The sequence below is a fragment of the Periophthalmus magnuspinnatus genome, chromosome 13, assembly GCF_009829125.3.
Source record: "Periophthalmus magnuspinnatus isolate fPerMag1 chromosome 13, fPerMag1.2.pri, whole genome shotgun sequence".
Lineage (NCBI taxonomy): Eukaryota > Metazoa > Chordata > Actinopteri > Gobiiformes > Gobiidae > Periophthalmus > Periophthalmus magnuspinnatus.
Window position 1 is genome coordinate 14,924,209 of NC_047138.1, and position 26,581 is coordinate 14,950,789.

The following is a 26,581-nucleotide window of genomic DNA, read 5'->3' on the forward strand; positions in this document are numbered from 1 at the left end:
AATTTTATTAAAATGGAAGTCCCCACAGCCTCCATCATTTATACAGTGGCTCAGGGATGTACTCTATTTTCTTAAACTTGAGAAGATAAGATTGACACTTCACGGCTCCTCTGATAGGTTTGCACAAATATGGCATCCACTGTTCCAAATAGTACAACAAATTAACTACCCTTCTATTCCTGATTAACCCTTTTTTTTCTAGAGGTCCTTCCTTTCTTTCCCCAAATGTATCTAGCTATTTATATAATTGCTCATCTCCTATGTCATCTAGGTTCATGGGTTCTCACTCCAGTATGTATATTTATGTATATGCATATGTACGTGTATCTATGTATGTATGTATGTATATGCATGGACAGGACGGGTAACTCCATTTTTTCTTTTTTGGCATTTGGATGGAGAATGTTAGTGTGGTGTTTTTGTTTTTGTGTGTGTATCACTGTGTTATAAAAGGAGATTGTGCAGAATATATTTTTACTTTCTCACTATTTGTGATATGTGAATGTACATTGTACAATTTCTGTATAAGCCAAATAAACAAATTCTGAAAAAACAAAATAAAAAAAACACCAAACAGCTGTCACCCTGGTAATGATGATGATTTTAGAGTTACAAACAAACAACAAACAACTTAAATGATTAGTAAAAGAAAAAATACTTTAACTCTTTTTACTCCAAAGTGGCTTTCACAAAACAAACTCTCCAAACACCTTGATATTTCAGTATTACCAGACAGTCGTAAAATCTTAGCGAGCTGTTAACACGTGTCTAACATGTGCATCTGCGTGTGTGTGCTTCCTCACAGTCGCACCAACCCCATGGGCCTGATCGTGGCTCTCGACGACAACAGCCAGGCCACAGGGGAGCTATTCTGGGACGACGGAGACACGCGCGGTACTCTGCTTCCCCTCTCACGTTTTCTCCTGTTCCCCAGTGTTTTGCAAATCCACTCCATCTTGTTCAAATCACTCATTAGCTGGATTCTTTTAAGCTCTTGTGTTGCTTAGCACCAAGTGTCTCGTGAGTCAGTTGTGATCCTGCTTGTGTAACGAGTGTTGTTGTTGTTGTTGTTGTTGTTAGCCTTAGCTTTGTATAATTTTTCCTTCACTGAAAGCACAAAGGGAAGTGCACTGATTTGACAGAGGCAGGGATTCCATTAATTTAATAGTACCTATTTGTAGCAATTTTTTGTTTGTTTTTTTTGCTTATTTTCTTTGTTGTTCTGTTCATTTAGTTTTACATTATCATCCATACATGGAGCAGTTCTTTACTGTTCCAGCCTGTTTTCACATTGCACCATAGTCTGTATATAGATGTGGACTGATGAAGCATGATGTCACCGATAGCGTTAGACTCCAGTCAAAAGAAGCCGATCGAGGCTAGCAGTTATAGCGACAAATTTGGAGTTCCATATTTGGAATTCCGAGCGGGCACTTAGCAATGCTGTCAATTAAACCTGTTGCTTATGCTAGTGGGAGCAGGCTATTATTAATGTTCATATTTTGACAAAATAGAGTGGGTTAATGAGAACATTTTAAGACAGCACCAGTTACAGAGAGAGGGGTGACGATTTTTCAATAGAGAATGAATTGTAGCCAGAGTAGATGGAGTTGAATTGTTCCCATTCTCACTTACTATTTGGAATGTGGCAGCTAGCTATGTTCATTTACATATACAGCCTATGCATAGCACCAGCACCTGGAAGCATGTGAGACTATAGAGTGTGCTCCCTGCTACTACACTTGCACATTGCTAGCGCAAGCACATTAGGAAGGTCAATGGCGTTACATTGTGACACTGTTTACCAACTTTTTGTCTTTTCTCATCTCGTTGCAGAAACCGTGGAAACTGGAAAATACATCCACTACAGGTTCACAGTTATCTATGTAAGTTTTGGTACAGTCCTTCACTCCACTGGTATTCTTCTGATCTGGACTTTAACTCAATGATGAAAGCACTAGGGAGCAGAAACTATGCCCGGAACAACAATCACGATTGATCCATGGTCCTCTACAGGAGCTTTGTTGGATCTAGTAGCTAGAGAGCTGCTCACATGTTTAATGCAGCCCGGAGCTCGGACTCTTGTAGATTTTATAATTACAAAGGATGCCCTGGCTTCACCTAAGGCCACTATGGCTTTGAGTATTTGTATTGGAGTTCAGTGGGCAACGTTTGGTCATTTTAGTGGTAGTTGAATTTCCATCGGGGTCAGTAAGGGACCTCTTTATCTACCAAATATAACACAAGGGAAAGGCATAGACTAGCAATACAGATAAGATAAAATAGAAGACATGATCAGATATTTACTATAGGAATAATAAACTACATTATTAGGCCCGAGCCTGGGACAACGTCCCGGCGAGGGACTCATTAAAACCGCGTCCAAAACCCAGGAAATGGTAAAAATCAAGTAGTAAACACGGCCCGACATGCCAGTGAGTGGTGTCAAAAATTAGAACTCGACGAGCTCTAATTGTCACAAAAGACCCCGAGAAAGAATTACGAAAGACGACTCGGTAGCGCCACCTCAAACTTTGATTTTCATGGGGCCAATGGGACTCACAAAAAAGTAAAAAGTAAAAATCTGAAACTCACATCAAAAAACAGAACATGTCGGGACATGACAAAAATGATATTATGGCCCCGACCTAAAATGTACAGGAAGTCGGCCATATTGGATCAAACCCGGGAATGACAAAAGTGCACACCCTCACATTCATGACATCTCCTCACACAGTTTTCATTACAACCACTTCAAATTTGGCCAAATCCCTCCCCCATGTGTGATTAAAGAATATCAATTACATTTTGCATATGACTTTGCGTGTGGTCATGGTGAATTTTCAACAAAATCGCATTTTTTGAAATATTTCAATTAAATATTTCTCTTTCACACATTTTTTGTTGGGAAAACGCTAATACAGCGTTTATGCACATTTGTGAGCAGAACACAATGATATGCAAATCAAGGCACTCTCTCACAAATTGGCTCTCTAGGGCCCTCTTGAAATTTCATTTTCAAAAATTCATTGAAGACAATCTATTTGTCGTGGACTTATAAAAAAATTCACAGGGGCCTTATTTGTGATGGGGCACAATGTGAGAAAGTCACATGACTGTAGCTGTGATGGTTTGGGAGAAAAATAATGGGTGGGAAAAAAAGTACATTATTATTATTATTATTCTTGTCCGATTGCCGGATAATTTTTGACCCCCTGAACGTTAACGAAAAGTCAATTATATTGGACCCAAAATTCAAGGTTGGTGAAAAATGTATTATTTTGATGTTCAAAACAATTTACGTATCAAAATGACTCAATCTGTATATAGGCTACTCTCCTATGTTTTTTTAAGTTATAAAATGTGGGTGTGGCCAGCCTGCAAAGAAAAAAGATGTTTTTTGAAGTTTTAAATGGCCCGTAACTCAAACATGCCTGCATGCATGTCCTATTTCCCGGCATTGATATACGTTTTGTTCAAAATCTTGTTCTTAATGTAATGATATAAATTTTCATAGGTCAGACATTACATTGCTCCACAGCACCCCCTTGAACGTTTGAATAGGACCAAAAAAATCCTTGTTCTTTGACCTTTGTCAAAAACATTTGAAATTCGGCATGGACATCTGGCTTGACAAACTGACCAAAAAAGCCAATGAGAACATACATCTATTTGCAACCATGTTACTGTGGTAACATAAGAAATGTGTCACTGAAATACATGGGGTTCAGAGTGCTGGTCTTTGTTGTAGATTAAATAGATGCTCTACACTAATTCAACTATGGCCTAAGATTCAAGATTGGCAAAAAATGTTGTATTTTCATGTGCAAAAATAATTATGTTGCAAAATGACTCAACAGCACCACATCAAAAATCAAAATACATTACGGCAATGAGAGACCTTTTTCATCGTAGACAAATTAAATTTGGTACAAACATAGAACATGTCAAGTAGAAAATTAGATTATAACTTCACCCTAAACCCTACAGGATGTCGGCCATTGTGGGCAAAATTCATTCATTCATTCAATTTTTTTCCAAATTGTAACTCTCACATTTGAATTTTTTACACTGTGAGTTTTTATTCAAGAAACTTGCAAATTGGACAAAATGAACAAGGCCCATGTGGGATTAGAGGCTCCTCCGACGGCTCCTCTGAGATGTAAACAGTCCGCCCTGTGACCCATCAACGACCACAACCCCTGAAAAACAAACTTCTATGAGCACATCTAAAGTTTGAAGTAACAGAACTGAAGTATACAGTTTTGTATAAATATGATAATACATTAGTATAAATACTCTTTACTACTTAATAAGATTAACAATGACCCAAGAAATTTGTTAATACAATTTATGGCTAACTGTAACCAATTTGCACGGACATGAAGGGAGCAACATTTGACTCACAGTTAGCTAATAACTACTAGCATTAAACAGAATATATTTAATATTTAAATTAAATGTCTAAACATAGGTAAAGTATAGTAAAAAGGTAAAGTCATCTGACCTGGGAAATGGTGAGAGCTGAAGTGGTTGAACTTGAGGCCCGTTGATTTCAAGATCCGCTGAAACACAAACAAAGAATTAGCCGATTAGCTTGATGTTATTAGCTAGTTAGCTTAGCTTCTCTCTCCGAGTGCAGAGAGAAAATGGCAGAAAATCGGAATGTAAGGGCTTATATATGCAACTATTAGCAACCATGGAATGTATCTGGTTACCATGACAGCGGTTAGCTTGTTTTGATTTAATTTTAGGTTTGTTGTTATGGCTTTACATAGTGAAAAGAGCGGTAAACATTGTCAATTCTTGACTCAGATGTGGGTCACTATATAATCTCAGAGACTTCTGCTGGTGTATGTTTGCCTTATGCTCATTATATGCAAGGTTTTCTTAATTTTAGCTAAACAAGTGACAATATATTCCCTTCTTTATCGTTAACAGGTATCAAATTGGTTAAACCTATGACTTTTCCCACTGTGAGGAAGTCTATAAGCAGAGATGTGTAGTACTCAGTTACATTTTACTTTTTGAACAACCGTATCTTTACTTCTACTTAAGTAATATTTAGTTTGAAGTAACAGTCAACAAGTAAAAAAAGCTTTATGTTAACAATTTGAAATGATCTGAACATGTGTGTTTCTTGCACCGCTCTTCAGTAGTATTTTCTATGTTTGCCTTATGCTCATTATATGCAAGGTTTTCTTAATTTTAGCTAAACAAATGACAATATATTTCCTTCTTTATCGTTAACTGGTATCAAATTGGTTAAAAATAGAGACAACATTGAGTCTAGAGCAGGCCTATCACAATTATTATGATGTCACTTATGTTGAATAAATAGAAGATTCACCAGCCCTGCACCTATGACTTTTCCCACTGTGAGGAAGTCTATAAGCAGAGATGAGTAGTACTCAATTACATTTTACTTTTTGAACAACCATATCTTTACTCCAACTTAATATTTAGTTTGAAGTGACAGTCAACAAGTGACAAAAGTTTTATGTTGACATTATGAAATGATCTGAACATTTGTGTTTCTTGCACCGCTCCTTCGGTAGTAGTTTCCCCAAAAACATATTAGTATAAATACTCTTTACTACTTGACAAATTTCTTGGGTTATTCTAAATCTTATTAGTACAATTTGCGGCTAACTCTACCCAATTTGCACGGACATCAAGTGACAGCAACATTTGTCTCTCACAGTTAGCTAATGACTACTAGCATTAGACAGAATATATTTAATATTTAGTAAATAAATTAAATGCCTAAATGTAGGTAAAGTATAGTAAAAAAGTAAAGTCATCTAACCTGGGACATGCTGAGAGCTGAAGTGGTTGAATATGAGGCTCGCTGAGTTCAAGTTCTGCTGAAAAACAAAGAATTAGCCGATTAGCTTGATGCTCTTAGCTAGTTAGCTTAGCTTAGCTTCTCTCTCCGAGTGCAATGAGAAAATGGCAGAAAATCGGAATGTAAGGGCTTATATATGCAACTATTAGCAACCATGGAATGTATCTGGTTACCATGACAGCGACTAGCTTGTTAGGCTTCAACGTCCCGGCGAGAGACTCATTAAAACCGCATCCAAAACCCGGGAAATGGCAAAAATCAAGTAGTAAACACGCCCCGACCTGCCAGTGAGTGATGTCAAAAATTAGAACTCAACGAGCTCTAAACGTCACAAAAAATAAATAAATAAAAAAAATAACGAAACTCGGTAGCGCCACCTCAAACTTTGTTTTTCATGAGGCCAATGGAAGCCCGACTCCGAAACTCACATCAAAAAATAGAACATGTCGGGACATGACAATAATGATATTATGGCCCCACCCTAAAATGTACAGGAAGTCGGCCATATTGGATCAAACTCAGCAATGACAAAAGTGCACACCCTTACATTCAGGACATCTCCTCACACAGTTTTCATTGCAACCACTTCAAATTTGGCCAAATTCCACTAAACCCATGTGTGATTAAAGATTATCAATTACATTTTGAATATGACTTTGGGTGTGGTCATGGTGAATTTTCAACAAAATTGCAATTTCTGGAAAATTTCAAAAAATATTTTACTTTTGCATATTTTTTGTTGGGAAAAAGCTAATAGAGCGTCTATGCACATTTGCAAATTGAACGTAATGATATGCAAATCATCCAGCTCTAGCGCACTCTTCAACTTTCATTTTCAAAAATTCATAGAAGACAATGGAGTTGTCGTGGACCTGTGAAAAAATTCACAGGGGCCTTATTTGTGATGGAGCACAACGTGAAAAAGTCACATGACTCTAGCTTTTATTGTTTAGGAGAAAAATAATGGGTGGAAAAGAAATTTCCATTATTATTATTATACTTACCACTCTGAGGCAATTTTTGACCCCCTGAATGTTAACAAAAATTCTATTTTATTAGACCCAAAATTCAAGTTTGGCAAAAAATGTATTATTTTTATGTTCACAAAAATTATTCTTTCAAAATGACTCAATAGCGCCACCCCAAAAATAAAAAAGACATTACGGCAATGAGAGACATTTTTTATCACAGACAAGTGAAATTTGGTACAAACATAGAACAACAGTAAAAAATTATATTATGACCCCACCCTAAACCCCTTTGGAATTTTCTACATCAAAAAGTGTGGATGTGGCCAGCCTGTAAATAAAAAAGCAATTTTTTGAAGTTTTAAATTGCGTGTAACTCAAACTCGCAGTGTCCTTTTTCCCGGTATGAATGTACATTTTGTGCAAAATGTTGATCTGAACGTAATGATATACAATTTACATAGGTCAGACATTACATTGCTCCACAGCGCCCCCTTGAACTTTTGAATAAGACCCAAAAAAAATATTTCGTCAAAAACATTTGAAATTTGGCATGAACATCCCTACTGCCATACTGAACAAAAAAGTTTACGAGAACATACCTCTATTTGCAACCATGTTACCGTGGTAACAGTGTCATTGAAATAAATGGGGTTCAGAGTGCTGGTCTTTATTCTAGACCAGGGGTGTCCAAACTTTTTACAAAGAGGGCCAGATTTGGTGAGGTGAAAGTGTTTGTAGGCCGACCATTCGGCCCGATCATTCTTTGAACCATTAATATTAATTGCAAATTAATTATTTAATAGTTTTTTTTTCTTTTTATTGCAAATGGCTTTCACCTTTCAAAAACAAAATTAACGTAAAAAGTAAACATTTAAACTGTGGTTTTGATAATCACAATACAATAAATTCACTGAGATTTTAGGATTTATTCACCTCAGAAGGAGAACAACTTAACTTGCAACTTGCATAACTTGCACTAATGTGAAGGGTGAAACTGAGATCTGGACTGTAGTAAATAAACCAGGTCTGGCTCAAAGACAGTGGTTTTGATGCGCAAAGTGTCACACAGGTGAGAGTCAGTTAGATTTGTCCTCACACAGTTCTTGTTAAAGTTCATAAACAAGAACACTTCTCACACAAATATAACCAAAGAAACTCAGCATTTTCTTAGCAAAGGTTTGAATTTCTTTAAACTTGTCTTTATCCAGTTGGCGATAAAAGTCAGTGAGCTTGAACATGTGTATTTTACACTGGTCAACAGTGCTGACGGGCCACACATCATTATTTTTATTCCAGATGCTGAGGGCCAGTGGAAATTTGTACACGGGCCGCAATTGGCCCCCGGGCCGGACTTTGGGTATGCCTGTTCTAGACTAAATAGATGCTCTACACTAATCCAGCTATGACCTAAAATTCAAGAATGGTAAAAAATTTGGAATTTTCATGTGCTAAAAAATGTATGCTTCAAAACGACTCAATAGCGCCACCTCAAAAGTCAAAATACATTACGGCAATGAGAGACCTTTCTCACCATAGACAAATTAAATTTGGTACAAACATAGCACATGTCAAAACAAGCAAAAATGTATATTATGACCCCATCCTAAACCCTACAGGATGTCGGCCATTGTGGGCGGAACCCCATTTTTTCAAAATTGTAACTCACATTTGAATTTTTTACGCCATGGATTTTCATTCAAGAAACTTGCAAATTGGTCAAAATGAACTAGATCCATGTGGGAATATAGGCTACTCTCTTGAATTGAAGTCATAAAATGTGGGTGTGGCCAACATGCAAACAAAAATGGCGTTTAGTATTTACTTGCACTTAACTCAAACATGCTGTGGCCTGTAAACCGGCATTAATATACATTTTGGTAACACTGTTGATCTGAACCTAATGATATAAAATTTACATAGCTGAGACAATCAGTTGCTCCACAGCGCCCCCTTGAAATTGTAAATGGGATCTAAAAAATTTTTACATTGTCAAAAACATTTGAAATTTGGCATGGACATTCCTATACTGAACAAAAAATCCAATGAGAACATAGCTCCATTTAATAGTGTGTTGCCATAGCAACGTCTGAAATTTCTCATTGAAATACATGGGTTTTTTGTTAACTGGGATGAAAACATGACTTCATAGACTATTGAAATTTGCTACATATGAAAATGTCAGAAATGCTCTCATTGGAATGAATGGAGTAGTATTACTTAGCCGCTGATTTTGGGGGGAGGGGCAATATAAGCGGGAACGAGAGGCAAGAACTCCATGGTGGCATGTACCCCGCGGTCGCAAGGGGCCGCGAGGGCCTTTATCACTGCTTGCAGTTTTAATTTGTGCTTATATTACATACGATAGTGAGGTTTACACTGTCATCTTAAGTATAGAAAACACTCAATGCAAAGACATTAAAACTAATATATATATATATATATATATATATATATATATATATATATATATATATATATATATATATCCTCCCATACATAAATATACATAAAGATATTTATGCAGCAGTATACAACTGCTCCACCTATTTGTAGTTTGTAATAATTACCGTCACACTCATCCTGATTGCTTAAGAGATGCTACCCCATCCACATATTTTCTAGGCTATGGTTTCCCAAATTTTATTATTATTATTTATTTAAAAATCAGATAATGATCCAGTCCAATGATACCTCTAGAGATGTGACTGCTGGTTTTAACTGTTTCTCTGAGTGAGGAATTTAATCATTTGTCTTTCTTTTCCAGGGAATTCTCACCCTTCATGCCACCCATATTGGATACACAGACCCAAACAATCTGAAATTTGATGACATCACCATTCTAGGCATACCGCTGGCTCCATCGACCATCATTATCGTAAATACTAAGACTGGAGCGGTCACCCATGTGCCCACTGCCAACATCCAGCATGATAACACCAAGAAGGTAAGCATAAATTATTGTTTTATATATTTTAAGATGTCTCTAGTTAACAGACTCTCAGTTAGTTGGCTTCATGTACATCATCTAACCTAACATTTGACTATTTGAGGTGCTGTACCTGATTTTTTCTTTTATGAACATGAAAAACGACTTAATTTTAAACTCTTTGCAGCAGTCCGATTTTAACGCTCCCTTACCGAATGCATTCCAAGCATTCTAATTAACAACCGTTCATAACATTCAGAGACTTGAGCAGAGTTTACCATCACAATAAAGCTAACAACAACTAGCATGCAGCAGCACTTAAAATACTCTGAGCACTTAAAATAAAACAATTTATAATTATAAGCGGACTGCAGATATTGGTCTTTCAGCTGCTTTTACAATATATCTGTACTGGGCCAAAACAGATCCCTTTAAGAATCTTTTATCTGAAATTTCATTTAAAGTAAGGTGGCATTAAGGTTTCTACACATACATCAATATTTGGACTAAACCTGGAACTGAAATAGGCCTACATCAAGACTAAACAAGGACAGAAGTGTGATATATCGATTCTGAAAATATCACAATAAACGATAATATTGAAATGAAATAATACCACTTTCACAATAACCTTAAGGCAGGATAGTAAGTGATTCATATTAATCATTATGTGGCCAGCAATATATAAATAGTACAATGAAACACTTAAGTAGTTAGTTTTAGTATCTGCATATGTGTGTCATGTAAGTTAATTATTGGACCATCTGCAACTCTGATGCCCTCACAAAGGTCTAATACTAGTAACTACTAAATAATAAGAAGAAGAGATTTCCCCACTAGAGTGAAGAAAAAGGCATATAAATATTGAGCCTGGAAAAATATAGTTGATATAGGAATTATGATGACCTTTTAGCTGTTAGCCATTATCTATGCTAAATGATTTTTCTACGAGAACAATACTGTACCTAGGCCTGTCACAATAACAAATTTTGAAGTGTCACATATTGCTGAAGAAAATATAACTCATTAAATTAACAATAATATTGAAACTAATTTATGTACTGACACACTATCCCAAGAGCAGATTTATTTAAAAAAGAAGAAATAACTATTATAAATCTACAATATTAATTAAAAAAAGAAAGACGGAAATTAGCTGCAATAAATAAACAATGCCTCCCCCCCAAAAAAATAAAAATAAAATAAAATAATGTAAAAAAAACAAAACAACAACTGTACAGACAAATATTAACATTGACCCCCCCAAAAAATATTGTTTTATCTAACATATATTGAAGCCCAACAATAGAAAAAAAACATAGATTTCATTACATTTCATTTGACACAAAATGGCGGCTATGGAGACACAATGAGACAGAATGCCCCATAATGACCGCCTTGTTATTTTAGCAGCTTTCCCTCTTTTATCTCATCATTATTATATGCCATATAAAGAAACTCCCAAACGCGCCTATAAATCCATTTTATGAGGAAAACCTTGCAGGTATATGGGCAGAAGCTGTGCCGATGGGTTTTGAGTGCGACTACCTTTGTTCCATTTATTTCAATCAAACTAGCAAGAAACTATTACTTCCCCATCCAAGGTTAAACTGTAAGCGTAAGGAATGATAACTGTTAGCACCATGTGTGTAAAATGACAAGTGGCACAGTTTAAAGGGTAGCGCCATCATCTTTACGGCTACTAGAGTTTGCATAGGGAACCTCGTATGTACCCATGCGTGTTGGAATGTGATTGTTTATATGTCGGAACTCAAGGTCTCTGCCTGGTTTTATCAAATGATCCTCAGCGGTAATCATTTCCTCAGGGTGAAGGGTAACTGCGCTGTGAAGTCGAAACTGATTTGTTACGTCCATCGGTCTTTGCACGCTTGGACCGACTTGGACCTTGAGAGGAGCGACCAGCCGACAAAACGCATTTAGGTCAATAAACAGGTGCAACAAAACGCCAATTCTCGACTGAGTTAGGCCAAGTTTTGCAAGGGCCCACATTTCATTGTAAACAAGGAGTTTGATGGCTTGAACAGCGTGTGGGTTTTCAAACAGTCCAGCCACATAAGAAGGTGTTATGCTAGTTCTAAGCCTGGCAATGTTTTATAGTTAATGAGCTGCACAAGTGGACTTATAATAACCATTATGCTAATAATGTTTTCCAGAATTCTTACGTATTTAAAGCCACATTATCTAACATTATTATTAGTATTTATTTATTTATTTTATTTTATTGTTTTTGTTTGTATTTATTGCACTGAAAAACTGTCCTTTTTTACTGTGAGCGGGCTTGCATCTCCACAGTCCTGACTCTTATTTGGCCTGGAGTTGGGCTTCATCCTGCTTGTTTCCATGGAAATTTTGTTCCTGTGGCTATAATCTTCCACAGAATGACATAAAACTTATCGATCTCCATGGAAAGTGTTCGGAAATATCTTTTTAATTTTCATGTTACATACTGTACTTTTAATCTAAAACATGGGGTATGGTTGGTAATTCTGAGTAGGCTATTTCGCTATAGGGACATTATTCAGGTGATTTCTGTGGCTTTGTTGCTTTATTAGCACTGGACTAACGATTGCAGGTTTAGAATTTTAATGCATTTACAGTATGCGGTTATGAAGCTAACTTGTACTGCAAAGTAGGTTACAATTAGCAATTCCCCTCATCTTACAACATAGAAATAGTATTGTCTATGTCAAATAACAAACTTACTCAAGCCTTTTGCATCCCCACCATAGTAATATTTGCATTAGCATGTATTAGCATTAGCATAATTAGTGGCTTTTTGCCCAGGTGTCTGGGTGTGCGCAAGGGTCCCAAGATATTTTCAACATATGGAGAAAATTTTAAACTTGATGCTGTTCAAATATAGATTTCTGTAGATTTTGTTTGTCTATATAATTATTAGGCTGATGTCATGTAATTAAACTCAACATTTTGATAGCAAACTTAATTTTGTGGAATAGCATATTTGTGTTTGGAGGTCAAAAATCCCCATAGCTAAGTGGGTCACAACGGGAAAAAAGCTTGGCATGCATAAAAAACAATGGAGCACCTGCTATATTCCATTTAACTCATATTTGAAATCAAAATCATGTGGCTTTTGCTTTGTAATTGAACCAAATGGCTGGATAATTGCAGTCTGAATTGGCACATGAGCAGATTGGGCACAGAAGACGATCCGTGCAGGCCTAGATTACTCAGATGGTGAATGTGGTGACTGGAGTAAATGGGGCTCCCTCAGAAGGAGAGGAAGAGTGACTCATAATTCCCACCAGAGCTTGTTGAAACAGCAAGGGAAATTAACAGCTGTGTCCTAATTGATGGCACACGCAAGAGAAGAACAGCCTCTGAATCTCAAGCAGGCCCGAATCGGCTCCCAGGCATGATGGGAAGCGGTGAGGATGTGGTAGCGATATGAAAATCAGTCACTCATTTTGTCATTTCAGAACTAAAGGAGACACGTTATGCAAAGTTGAAGTGTATTTGTCTTTCAATATTTTTTGTAATACGGTTTCTTGTTCACAAAATCTACAAGGGGTAGTGTTTTGTTTCATTCTTGCAGGTTTAGTAATCTCATTTGCAAAGTTAAAATCCATACATAACAAATGCAAAGTTTATAGAAGAGTTAAGTACACTGATAACTGACTATTTTAAAAACCTTATTATTCAAGAAGAATTTATTTGATTATATTTTGAATCATCATCATTAACTCTATGCAATATGATTTTTTTCCTAAATTGCCTAAATATAAGTTTGTGCTGAATTCAGTGGCCTTTGTAATTTCAAGTAGCTGGTGACATCACAAAAGACTTATCTGATTACAGCCAGGTGTTTCTGATTACAAACACATGGTTGCGGAGTTTGAAATGCGGATTTTTAAAAACATTTTTTTGCATGTTGGCTATACTGTTAAAAAGCACATGATTGTGTGGTTTCCAGCACTTTGAACTTTTTAGTGCCACATGCAAAAAAAACAAAAACATAAATCACTTTGAAAAGATACTCCCTACTGATTTCAAATTAATAATAAGCATCCCCTTGTGATGTTCCTTTTGTAGGTTTTGTTCCTGCGGCGTCTAAACCTGCAGGTGGGCGAGTCGTATACCGTCCAGTGGAACCAGCCCCAACTCGAGTTCCAACGCTTCGACTGCTATCCAGAAGAAAACGCAGATGAGACGAAGTGCAAGGCCAGAGGATGCCTCTGGGAGGTGAGATGAATCGTTATTATTCCAACTTGTATTCATATAGTCCTGAGGAATTTTGGTCTTTTCTTTAAGGGGCCCATATCATACTATTTTCTGATTGATGTTATAATGTCACTTCCTCATCAAAAACAGACCTGGAGTTGTGTTTTGTTTCATTCACATATATGTTTGATACACAAACCCTGCATATTTAGGTTGAGTTCTACTTTCAAACAGAAAATGCTTTGTTCCACCTTGTGATGTCACACGGTAATGCAAGAAGTGCTCCACTATGTTTTAAAAGTCCTTCACTAGAAACATTTGGATGATTTCAGCCCTGGAATTGCCCGTCTCTGTTGAACTAAAAGATAGCTGTTAACTTGAAAACTACCACTTCATGGCATCACAAGATGGAGCAGAGCATTTTGAGGTTTGGAGATGTAGACTGACTAAAAATAAAGGGTTACTCAAACACGTGTGAATGAAATAAAACACAGTTCCACGTATGTTTTTAATGAGGTTATAACATGACTTAAGGCTCACAAGAGTCAGTTTTGACTTATAGGACCTTTAAATGCACTGCACTGAGTAACTTTTCTCATGAGGGGCCTGCCGCTATAGATTCTCGTTGCTCTGCGTGGAATGTTCCTCAGTATGGCGTTATACTTATCTACACTGCATTTATTCAATTGCAGGTATTTGTTGCTCAAAAGTACCTGTAACTTGGCCTTGTGGGGTCAGCTGCTTGTTTCCAAGGATGTAGATAAGTTAAATGTCATACTGTGGAGCATTTTGGGGCATGTGGCTAACACTTCTACAGAAAAATTACAAACCTTTCTTGAAAAATGATATAAATACATGAATTGCTAACCTATGTCTCTAGACTGTGTAATGTAACCCTCATCACAAAATTTACATCAGTTTTTGTTTGATTTCTTTACTCTAGCCAAGCAATCTTGAGAGGGTTCCGTGGTGTTTCTACCCTCAAGACTATGGGTACACTTTCACAACCTTTAGTCAGACAGACTCAGGTATAACTCTGGACATCAGTAGGAACGCAAAGCACAAAAGCACGAACCGCCCCGGCTCACCCGACATCAACAACTTACGAGTCCAAGTCTTCTACCTCTCAAGTGACATGCTACGGTTTAAGGTATTGTAGAGTGTATTCCTTATCATGAATATACAGTTTCTGTGTATAGTATTCATGTTTTTGTTTTTAGATTTGGGATCCAGCTACAGAACGCTATGAGGTCCCTGTGCCGTTAAATGTTCCGGCAAACCCCGAGACTGATGAGAACAAGAGAATGTATAAAGTTGAACTTACCAATAATCCATTTGGCATTCGAGTTATCAGGAAGAGCACAGGAACTGCCATGTGAGTATCTGCTATTGTGTTCAGTCAACAAAATGTGGTTTCCATGACACCAAGGCTTACAATTCAAATGAAATATTGACTGAAATAAATGTACAATTCCTTTATTATTATTATTATTATTATTATTATTATTATTATTATTATTATTATTATTGTCTTTTCTTCATTTATTTTTTAGATTTTTTTATTTTTTTCAGGAGGTTCATTTAAAATATTAGCTTTTAAAATGTGAAAGAGTTAAAGGTATACTATGTGCCACCTACTTGCTTTTGCTTTGCCTGGAATGTTCCATGGAGACAGATAAGTTCAATGCCATAGTGAAACATTCCATGGAGACAAGCAGGTGGCAAACCTTTCAGCAGAAAAGTTACATCACCTTTAAGTTAAAAAAGACATTTTTAAAACTGTATTAAAGGGCCTATATTACGCTATTTTCTGATCTATGTTATAATGACTTGTCTGCCTCCATGGAACATTCCAGGCAAAAGCAAGTAGGCAGCAGATCCATTCCACCAGAAAAGTTACATAGTGCACCTTTAACTCTTTCAGATTTTAAAAAGCATCAAAAATCTCATCAAAAACATACTTGAAGTTGTGTTTTGTTTTATTCACACATGTTTAACACACAAACCCGGCATAATTAGGTGTTCTTCTCTCAAACGGAAAACGCTCTGTTCCACCTTGTGATGTCATGTGGTAATGCAGGAAGTGCTCCATTGTGTTTTTAAACTACACCTTCACTTGGATAATTTTAACCCTGTAATTTTCATTCTCTACTAAACCAGAGGAAAAAGTTGTTAACTTCAAAAATTGCTGCTTCATGACATCACAAGGTGGAACAGAACGTTTTTAGCTTTGGAGATGGACAGTCTAAAAAAACAGGATTACTCAAACGTGTGGATGAAACAAAATACAACTCCAGGTATGTTTTGAGGAGGTAACAGCATTATAACATGAGATGGCATTTGCTATTTGCTATTTTCTGGCTCAAAATACCTCCACATTAAATCAAAACAATGTAGCCATCTACATGTTAGCGTGCCATTTTCAAAGGTATGATTTCTAACACTAAATATAGACACTTTTCCTCACTCTGTTGCCAATAGTGCATCTTGAAATCTATTTTATACCCATATTATTAAAAACTCTCACTCCCCCATCGTGAGTATTTTCGGGCTAATTGCATAAAACTTTCTTCTCCTAAGTGAGTTTATTTTAAGACCCGCTAGTTCCCGTTGTTAACAAGAAATAAAAACAGTAGACAAGGCTCTGTTTGACTTTTTTTATTTTAAGAGCAGGAGGCTTTGGGGATTAAAGCCGAAATGCTGACTCAGCCCCATGGCGCTGAGTGTACCTCATCAGATATGCCCAGGAAAAAGAGAGAAAGCCTACGGTAGCTTCCTCTTGTTCAGCACTCACAATATTGTCACATAAAAGAGCAACTGTCACCAAGTCTCTTTAAAAGAATGTGTTTAAAGCCAAGCTAGCAGTATTCTGTAGTCAAGCCAGTGTTTGTTTTGAACTGCCAGCCTGCCACAGTTCATTTTGGAGAACAGGAAACAGTTTGAAAATAAGCCGTTTTATTTGACTCTGATAGTAAAGTACAATAGGTAGAATTTCTTTTTTTTTTTACTTTTTGGACACTATTTTACTTAATGTCCCTATCTACATTGTAAGCATTATGTCTCTCATCTATTACATTCGGACACTATTTTACTTAATGTCCCTATCTACATTGTAAGCATTATGTCTCTCATCTATTACATTCAAGTGGTTAAAACCAGTGCTGGATAGTCTTTTTTTGTTCTCCCTGTGGCCTGAAGAGGGCGATAACAACCAAATCCAACTGTTCCGATGTGAAAATATGACAGAAAATAGCATAATATAGGAACTTTAAACCAAAAGTAAAAAGTAACTAATTACAAATACTCAAATTACTGTAATGGTCATTTGGATGATTGTACATTTTTGAGTACATTTTAAACCTGTACTTAATTATAATTATAAGTCTATATATAAGTACTAAGTCTGTCATTGTAATTAGTTCACATATGTCTCACCATTGTCTCTGCTCTTTCTATACCTACAAACACTGACAACAACCCTGCATCGCCTGCTCTGATTGGCCAGAGCTCTGGGAATATACAGATTGTGGTTTAAAACAATATAATCCAGCGTTAAAACTATTTAATTAATAAAGTTTTGTACAAAATAATTGAAAAGTGTATTAAAAATGATCTTGTACTTTGAGTAGCATTTTTTTTCATATGTACTTTTTACTTTTAGTTACAATTTGCAGTGTAGATAATTTCAATGGAGTACATTTTTATACGATATAAAGTACAAATATTAGTACTCTTTCCACCACTGCTGAAATGTGTGTTTCTCTTTCCTCAGGATGTTCTCTTTTCACTTTCAAGTTCAACTAACGTATAAGCTACATGTAAAACACTGATGTTTTTATTCTTAGCTGGGACTCATCTGTGCCTGGATTTACCTTCTCGGACCTGTTCATCCAAGTGTCCACCAAGCTGTCCTCTGAGTTTGTCTATGGCTTTGGGGAGACAGAACACCCCACGTACAAACACAACTTTAACTACCACACCTGGGGCATGTTCGCCAAGGACCAGCCACCGGGCGTAAGTACAACACTACAGTTAGAAATACTTATCGTGCCACTCTGATAGGTAACAAGAGTCAGTGTTCTTGTTTTTTTTTTTGCTTTGTTTGGTGGTCTCAAACTCAAACAAGCAATGGTACATGGATGTCATTGATGTTATTGCTTTGCCTAGAATGTTCCATAGTACAGGATTAAAGTTTTGTTCAATTACAGGTTTGTTTTTGACTTAAAAATTCCTTGAAAAATATACATTATCACTGTGAGCGAGGTTGACTTATCACAGATCTGGCCTGTAACTTGGAATGGTGGCATCATCTCCCATGAATACATGTACTTTCATCTTGTGGAACATTTCAGGCAAAGCAATAACATATCTATAGAGACAAGAAGGTGCTGGTTAAAGTTTGGCTTGATGCTATAATTGGTTCGGCCTGGACCTCATATTATCTTCATTTTCAATTAAATATTATGTTGTCTTACAAACACAAATGAAAATGGATTTAAATGTAAGTTTGTGAACATAAACTGTACTGATCATAGCCATTTAACACAAAAATAGTCTAATTTCTTCCTCCAAAATATGAACTCGCCTCCAAACCACATTTTTACTGACAGAGGATTAGGGTTCCTTAAAAATACCCAAGCTGATCACTGACGATTAGAAATGCCCAAATCTCAGTCTTGATTCAAATTCTATTAAATGTCCAACCCTGGGTGCAAGTTACTAAAATCAGTTACAATTTCCCAACCCACAAATTCTCCATACTCCCCCTACTGAACAGCCTTACACTATGCATATTTGCTTAAACCACATGTAACACACCTCTCTGGAGACTGGCGGAGGTGACTTGTAAATAACCTGGATGTAAACGTCATGTCCGTGTCACTTTGAGGCGCCGTTGATATGAACAGCAGTTATTGAGTGTCATCATGTTTTCTGAAATGCGTGTCAAGGCCGCATTCCCGCTCGCCTCAGCACTATCGGCCCCTAATTGCTGAGCTGTCAGGAGCGCCTCCACAGGGTTCAGACAAATGTTACGGGCCCTAGCTGAGGGCAGCAGGGATGGAGGGAGGAGAGGAAGGAGAGTCAGAAATGCAAAAGGGTAAAGAAGGATAGAGTTGAAAGTCCAGTGGAGGAGAGGGTGGATTGAGAACGCATAGTGGTTGTTGGGTTTTCTGCAGTGTTGTTATGTGGGTCATCCTCAGGGCAGTTTGCACTTTTACATGGAATAAATGTGTAAAAATTCCTTCATACTAGGGCTACATAATATATAGCAAGCAAATCACATGACTGCATAAGTCTAAGGTCTAACCGCACAAGAACTGAGATGGGAAAAAAGGCTTTTGGCTGTTTTGCTTCACAAAAATGGAATGTATTTCAAGGAAAACTGGATACTTTGGTGCCACAATCGCAATTTAATAATCTGGTAACAAACTTTGATACCTGCATCTGTTTATAATGTTTTAAATGGATTCATGTAGTTATTTGTTTTGTTTGTTTTTTGTTAGTATTTTTTCTGTATTTTGAGCCTTTGAGCATGAAAAAGAATGGTCTAAATCGTTTAAATGGTCTAAAACACACACTTCAAAATGTAAACAAATACACACTGGAAACTAAGAACACACTGTACATGATTGTGCAGTGAGACAGTCAGGACCAACTTCTGTCATTGTGTCCTGCAAGACACTTCACCCAAGTGGTGTGTGCGTGATGATTGGTGGTGGTCGAGGGCGCAGATTGGCATTAGCTAATGCTAATGATTACACATGATACACATTTGACCCACAATTAAGTTAATAGCAGAATAAACCACGCTTACCGATCAGGAACAGCATCCAGTCCATCAAAACATAAGGTCCTCTACTCCTGAGTCCATCATGAGATCTTCACTCAGTTCCACGAACCGCTCCAGGTCTGAGATGCCTCTAGTTTAACTTGTACAAACATCCACAGTGTCCTCGGTCGTGTACTTCCTTTGTTTTGTCCATTTCGTCATGTTTAAAACGCAAAACTGCTGTGTAAAATTACGCAATACGCGCGTGTAATTTTACGTGCGGATCTTTATACCCAGTCTTGTGTTTTTACGCGCGCAGCAAACTCCGTCTGTTTACAGTAAACCACTGCATGTCACGCATCAGCATGTTCCACAGTTCATGGGCTTTAAGAGGAAAACATCACTAAACATGTGTAATGTAAGAGCTTGATTCTACAAGGGGGAGAGTGGGGCGTACTCTTTCAGTCATCTGTAGCTCTCATTCACTGTCCGCGGCTCCAGTAACCCACAGCCCCCAACTTATTGGCCAACTTTGGTGTCAATCACAAGCTGACAAGTTTGTTTTGTGCTGAGGAACAAAGTTGGCACTGTCAGAAGTTTATTATGCCTGAAACTGACAAAAGAAATGCAGAGAAGTGACGGAACAGATTTCACTTTCCTGCAGCAGATTGGACATGGAGGCTCTAACTTCCTTTGTGGACATAATTTCTTGACTGGATTATATTCTCTGGACCTTTACGGAACGGATGAGACCAACTTTGTGTGAATATGTTGATGTTTGACAGAACCAGAGCGCTCAAAGGTAAGTGAAGTCTAAATCCACATTTCTGACTTCTCTGTAAAAACGGCTTTCCTGTCAGCACTGTGGTGATTCGAGGTGTAAATGGTTTACATATTCAGAAAGATGAATGCCGTAGCTTTCATTTGATGTGTAGATTGTTTGTGTGGGTGACGCAGAAGTACATGTACATTGCTGTGAAGTTGTAACCTGTAACGCGGGCGGGCCGTTGGAACGCTAAGTGGTTAAGTTGTTGGCGCTCAAGTGACGGAAATGTAACCGAGAGAATCCGGTCATTTTTCAAAATAAAAGATTTTTCAAAATAAACGATTTTTCAGACTCAGATAATAAATACAACGGAAATAATTAATTATTTCTTGGACGGCCGGTGGCCCGGTACCAATTGATCCACGGACTGGTACCGGTCCACGGCCCGGTGGTTGGGGACCACTGGTCTAAATAGTCTCATTGGGTCTCCCTCTAAGTAAAGATTAATATTAATATTTATATATATATATATATATATATATATATATATATATATATATATATATATATATATATATATATATATATATATGTGTATATATATGTATATATATGTAAATCGCAGTTTTAGTTGGAGCAATTATCAATAAGCTAAATTGGTAAGGGAATGTCCTAAGTGAAAGGAAGAAATGTTCACACACTTTTTTCTTTTTAAACATATCAGAAATCGCAATACTTCTACCCGCTCTTCACATTGATATCATTTTAGGAGTACTGTCATGGGGTAGGTTGCAATATAAACCTCTCTTTCACGCTCTCTCTCATTAGCTAAAATAATTCCAATTTGTTTTTATAGCCCATCTAAAAAAAAAAATAACCACAGTTGACCAGTTTTGATTTTGATTTGATTCAGCAGAGCAAATTATAGAAATAAAATTGTCAATAAAACACTAAAATTAATGAAGAAATGAAAAGAAAAATCTAATCTAGTCTTAAATAATAGGTTTTTCATTGTAGTTCTAAAATGCTCTGTTCAGATCCAACAATGAAACAGAAAAAAAAAATCCTATTCTTGTTATGTAAACACTGAAATGTGATATGTGACATTTATATTTAATTCATTTATTGTCAATAAAAAAGTCTAGCTTCAACTTTCTGAAGTTTTGTTGAACTGCACAGTGTTCCCCATATTTACAATGACAAACTCCGTGTCTGCTCCAAAAACAAAGAGCTGACAAAACAAAATGGAGTACGAGCAACATGAGTACAAATCATGAAACGCTCACTCCTGGTATATATTAATATCTAGTGTAGCCATTGTTCACCTGTGCTCCTCTCCTGTCTGCTGCAGTACAAGATGAACTGCTATGGAGTGCATCCTTTCTATATGGGCCTGGAGAACACAGCCGACACTCACGGTGTGCTGCTCCTCAACAGTAACGCCATGGGTGAGAAAACACGGATCGCACATACTCATTTACATAATTATCAAGTGTGTTAATAACGTGGAGAAATGATACGGTCTTATATTTTATGTCTATTCCATCATTTATATAGAACGGTTCAAGTTATAGATCAAGTTTAAATTGTATGTCACAGAATGTACACCTTTTTAAATTAGGTCTTTCACAAAATTCTTGTATTTTTTTTTTCCCAAAAGGGGCATATTATGTAAAATAGACTTTTATCAGCTTTTAACTACATTACATCAACCTTTTCTAATCATGACCTTACTCAAAGTTGTATTTTGATTGACTCTTGTTTTGTTCTGCATTTGAGTAAGGGAATGAAACTCTGAAAATTCAGTGTTTCACCTACCTCCTATCTCCGCCCACAGCCCTGCACTTACTTGCGATTATTCAGCCGAGACATGTTGTATTCAAAAATGTCAATGAGCCATTTTCCAACAACAAAAGATGTTTTAGTTTAATGATAAATACCCGACAAAAACACATAATGTCCATTTAATATAATACGATAAGATAAGATAAACCTTTATTTGTCTCACAGTGGGGAAATTACGGGACGCCAATCCTGTCTTGTCCATATCTGTTGTAACAAAGAATAAACCTTTTTGTATTTCATAACTCACCAGGCTTCACAAATGGATTATTATTCATCAAGATTTCCACAGCAGTATTCTTATCAATTATTTTGTACAGAAAAAATCCCTGTCCCTGAAGTGAAAAACATTATAAATTAGTTGTCTTTTAGTGTGGAGATAATCCGAATCACATTAGCAGATCATGTAAAACATCAAACTGAGAGACATAGTTTAATCATAACTGAACACTTTTCATGTTCACCACATACCTTTCACCAATTACACTTTTATTATTATAAGAAAACTCTCCTCATCCTGTTTAAACTATGACTCAACCCACTTTACATAAACATGAAATGACTAACTTCTAATTTCCTTTTTGTGTATCTAGACGTGACGTTCCAGCCCACTCCCGCTATTACCTACCGAACATTGGGGGGCATCCTGGACTTCTTCATGGTCCTGGGCCCCACTCCGGAGATGGTGGTGGAGGAGTATACTGCGGTAAGTTCCTTGAGCCTAGTTTTAGTACATAGCTCTGTGCGAGTGTGTGTGCTAGCGCTAAAACGTGTGTGTATTTTGTGTCTGGCCAAGGGCTGCCGTTGATGGACTGCAGCAGCTGGGAGTTCCTTGCTTCATTGCGCGCTCTCATTTAGCCAATCTAAACACACTCGCTGAAAAAAGGGAAAGGGAATCAAACAAACACTTCGCGGAGGCCAGCCGATTTCCCCGCCAAAGAACTTTCTGCCCTAACTTCCCTGTTTGCCTTTCCTCTTAACAGCTGATTGGGCGGCCCGTTCTGCCTGCCTATTGGTCGCTCGGGTTCCAGCTCTGTCGCTACGGTTACGCCAATGACACAGAGATCAAAAACTTGTATGAGGACATGAAAGCTGCTGGGATACCCTATGTAAGTACTTTGGTGGAAGGATGTAAACTAATTAGATCATACCTACACAAATTTCAACAGAATCTGTGTAGAAATTTGTAAAACTATTTATTAGGGATGGGATGAGACCATGAGAGGTTTATATATCATTTATAATACAATTTTAGCCTCACCATTTAGATTTTTTTTTTAACCTCTTTTTGTCCATTCAAAATGTAAAGGAAGCCTCACGAGATATTGTCCCATTTCTGTTATTTATAGTAATGTTGACTTCTTCCCTTAAAGAAAATCCATGAATATAAGTTAGGATTCAGGAGTCAGTTTGCAATGGCCTTTTTTTATTTATCTATTTTTATTATCATTTATTTTTTTCAATTCATAGTGGTATAGAACTAACCACTTAATTTCACTCAAATAGGCCTGTCACGATAACAAATTTTCAAATTTGATATATCACTGAAGTAAATATAGACGATAATCAATAATATTGAAACTCATTTATGCCCCTGACACAACAACCCAAGAGCAGATTTAAATCACAAAAACTATTCTAAATCTATATTGTTGAAAAATCATGACCTGCAATAAATAAGTAAATAGCAAAATCTTAGTACTTACCTTGCATCTATATGAGTCATAAAAGTTATTAATTCAATCTTCTACAGCTTAAGTCTTATTATACAGCCAAAAAAATTACCAACACACTCCCTGTAGTGCAAAGAAAAACTACATATAAATGTAGTAATTAAAGTGACAAGTCTAAATAAACAAAGAGTGTACAAATAAACAGCGCTGATGTTGTGTTGTTCCTCTGTATTCCAGGATGTGCAATATGGTGACATAGACTACATGGAACGTCAGTTGGACTTCGTCTTAGATGAAGTGAATTTCAAAGGCCTCCCTGCACTGGTGGATTCAATGAGAGCAGAGGGCATGAGGTTTATCTTCATTCTGGTGAGAAAAACATAATTGAATAATATATTGATATGTTGTGTACAGTATATACACAATGCTCTATGGCCAGTAAAGACTGTGTTTTGCCTAACTGTACAATAACAGTATGCAATGGTCTGAGCTTGAATCAAACTGCCAACTTCCCAGTTATAAGATGACCACTGTACCACCTGCACCACTGTCAGATTTACTCTTTTGTGCCAGGAGATTGTTCACATCACAACTAGGAATGTTCCGATATCATAGACTGTGTAAAGACGTGGACTAAGTGAGTGTGACATGACCCATAGCGTTTGGCTCGAGTCAAATGAAGCTCATTGAACTATCATAGCAACCAAAGAGCCAATCCAGAACGAGGGTGTTGAAGTTTAACATCCCTTCCCACCCGCATTGCTGATTTAGCATAGAGTACGCTCTTAGCAATGCTGTCAATCAAATGGTAATGCTAGCAGGAGCGACCTCGGGGGAAAGAAAAAGCCTGATTTGTATCTTGAATCATGGAAAAAATAACAAAATAAAAACACCAGGATCATATACAGCGGGTTAATACAAACATTTTAACACCAAATGACGAGGCTAACCTTTGTAAAAATAATAAAATATATTGGATGGATGTAAACATAACGTGTAAACATACAGCCAAATACAGTAACACTCTTCTGTTACTACACTTACTCATTCGTCTGTACAAAAAGACAAAGGCACTGCACTGAGGACAAACTGGGAATGACACATGGGCAGTGCCAGAAAAAAATATAAATAAATATATATTGGCCGATATTTTAAATATAAAATATCGGCTAATAGCGATAATAAGCTATTTTGATCAATATAGGTACAGATACTGGAACCAATATAGCGCCCATCACTCATCACAACTTAACAAAAAATATTTATACAAAATTAGAAGTAAAATACCTGCTCTTTAATCATTTTTTCTCTGCACTAAATGAAATATTTTTGTGCACTAAATTCACATATTTAATATTACATATGAGTTTCAGTTAGGTCAGCACACTATAAAACATGAGCTACTTGTGATTGCATTATTTCTAAGTCATTGATTTTCAGCCATTGTGCTGAGGAACACTTGTGTGCCCTGAAGTATTGCCAGGTGTGCTTTGAAAAAAAAACAAAAAAAACCTAATTTGAGCTAAGTTAATGACTTTCATTTAACTGAATAATTTACCATTTTTGGAGTGTCTGAACTGCATCTGAACAAGTTGAGACAATCATCATTGCCAAAAACAAAGAACCAGACACAAGGGTCAAGGAAACTATTTGCACATTTTTTGTCTAAATGATGTGCTTTGGTAATGTTTTAGTGGGTCATAAACTCATAAAATGTTGAAAAACACTTAAAATTGTTTATCCAATTCCAGGATCCAGCCATTTCAGGCAATGAAACTGAGCCTTATCCTGCTTTTACCAATGGTCTTGCACAAGATGTGTTTATCAAGTGGCCAAAAGAGCTGGGTAATGACATTGTATGGGGAAAGGTAAGACCAAAACTAACAGTTGTCAATGGTTGAATCCTGAACCAATTTTGACAACAAACTGTTTTGTTTTTTTTCTTTTGCAGGTATGGCCAGATATACCCAATGTCACTGTAGATACCTCTTTGGACTGGGACACTCAAGTTAAGGTATAGTCAATTTAAAATATCCTATTATTAAAAAATTCCCTTTGTATAATTTGTAATGTAGACTTCATATTCAGTTATACAGAGCCTATGCAGCATTCCCTGACTTTTTCCGCACTTCAACAGCCCTGTGGTGGCAAAAAGAAATTTCAGATTTTTACAATGTTGTGAAGTTTGATGGAATCTGGATTGTGAGTAAAATTATATTAAAATATGATAGAACAAAGTACTATTCCAACCCTATGTGAATGTCACTCCATACACAGGACATGAATGAGCCTGCCAGTTTTGTCCATGGCACTGTTGATGGAAAGTGTCTTGGTAACCCTCTCCTGGAAAATCCACCATATATGCCACGTAAGACAAGACTTGATTATCATGTTTATGTATTATTTAAAGTGATAGGATGGAACATTCTGGACATGGAAAGTCCAGAATGTCCAACGCTCCATGGAGATGTGTTTTATGTTATCCTGTGGAATACTGTAGCCAAAGAAACAACAGTTCCATTCATTTTGGAAACAAGTAGTAGTAGGAGGAGATCCTCCTCAAGGCCAAAGAAGAGTCAGTT

At 36.8% G+C, this 26,581-nt stretch overlaps 1 protein-coding gene across 1 annotated transcript in view; it reads left to right on the forward strand.

The window, feature by feature from the left end:
* si (sucrase-isomaltase (alpha-glucosidase)) overlaps positions 1 to 26,581 on the forward strand; it is a 146,004-nt gene that overhangs the window by 84,376 nt on the left and 35,047 nt on the right. Inside the window, exons 22-36 of the mRNA XM_033976422.2 lie at positions 806 to 894; positions 1,837 to 1,886; positions 9,584 to 9,763; positions 13,820 to 13,969; positions 14,892 to 15,098; positions 15,169 to 15,323; positions 17,794 to 17,962; positions 21,836 to 21,932; positions 22,920 to 23,032; positions 23,310 to 23,435; positions 24,237 to 24,368; positions 25,751 to 25,867; positions 25,951 to 26,013; positions 26,088 to 26,201; positions 26,277 to 26,367. Coding sequence (XP_033832313.1) covers positions 806 to 894; positions 1,837 to 1,886; positions 9,584 to 9,763; positions 13,820 to 13,969; positions 14,892 to 15,098; positions 15,169 to 15,323; positions 17,794 to 17,962; positions 21,836 to 21,932; positions 22,920 to 23,032; positions 23,310 to 23,435; positions 24,237 to 24,368; positions 25,751 to 25,867; positions 25,951 to 26,013; positions 26,088 to 26,201; positions 26,277 to 26,367 — 1,853 coding nt within the window. The remainder of the gene's footprint in view (positions 1 to 805; positions 895 to 1,836; positions 1,887 to 9,583; positions 9,764 to 13,819; positions 13,970 to 14,891; positions 15,099 to 15,168; positions 15,324 to 17,793; positions 17,963 to 21,835; positions 21,933 to 22,919; positions 23,033 to 23,309; positions 23,436 to 24,236; positions 24,369 to 25,750; positions 25,868 to 25,950; positions 26,014 to 26,087; positions 26,202 to 26,276; positions 26,368 to 26,581) is intronic.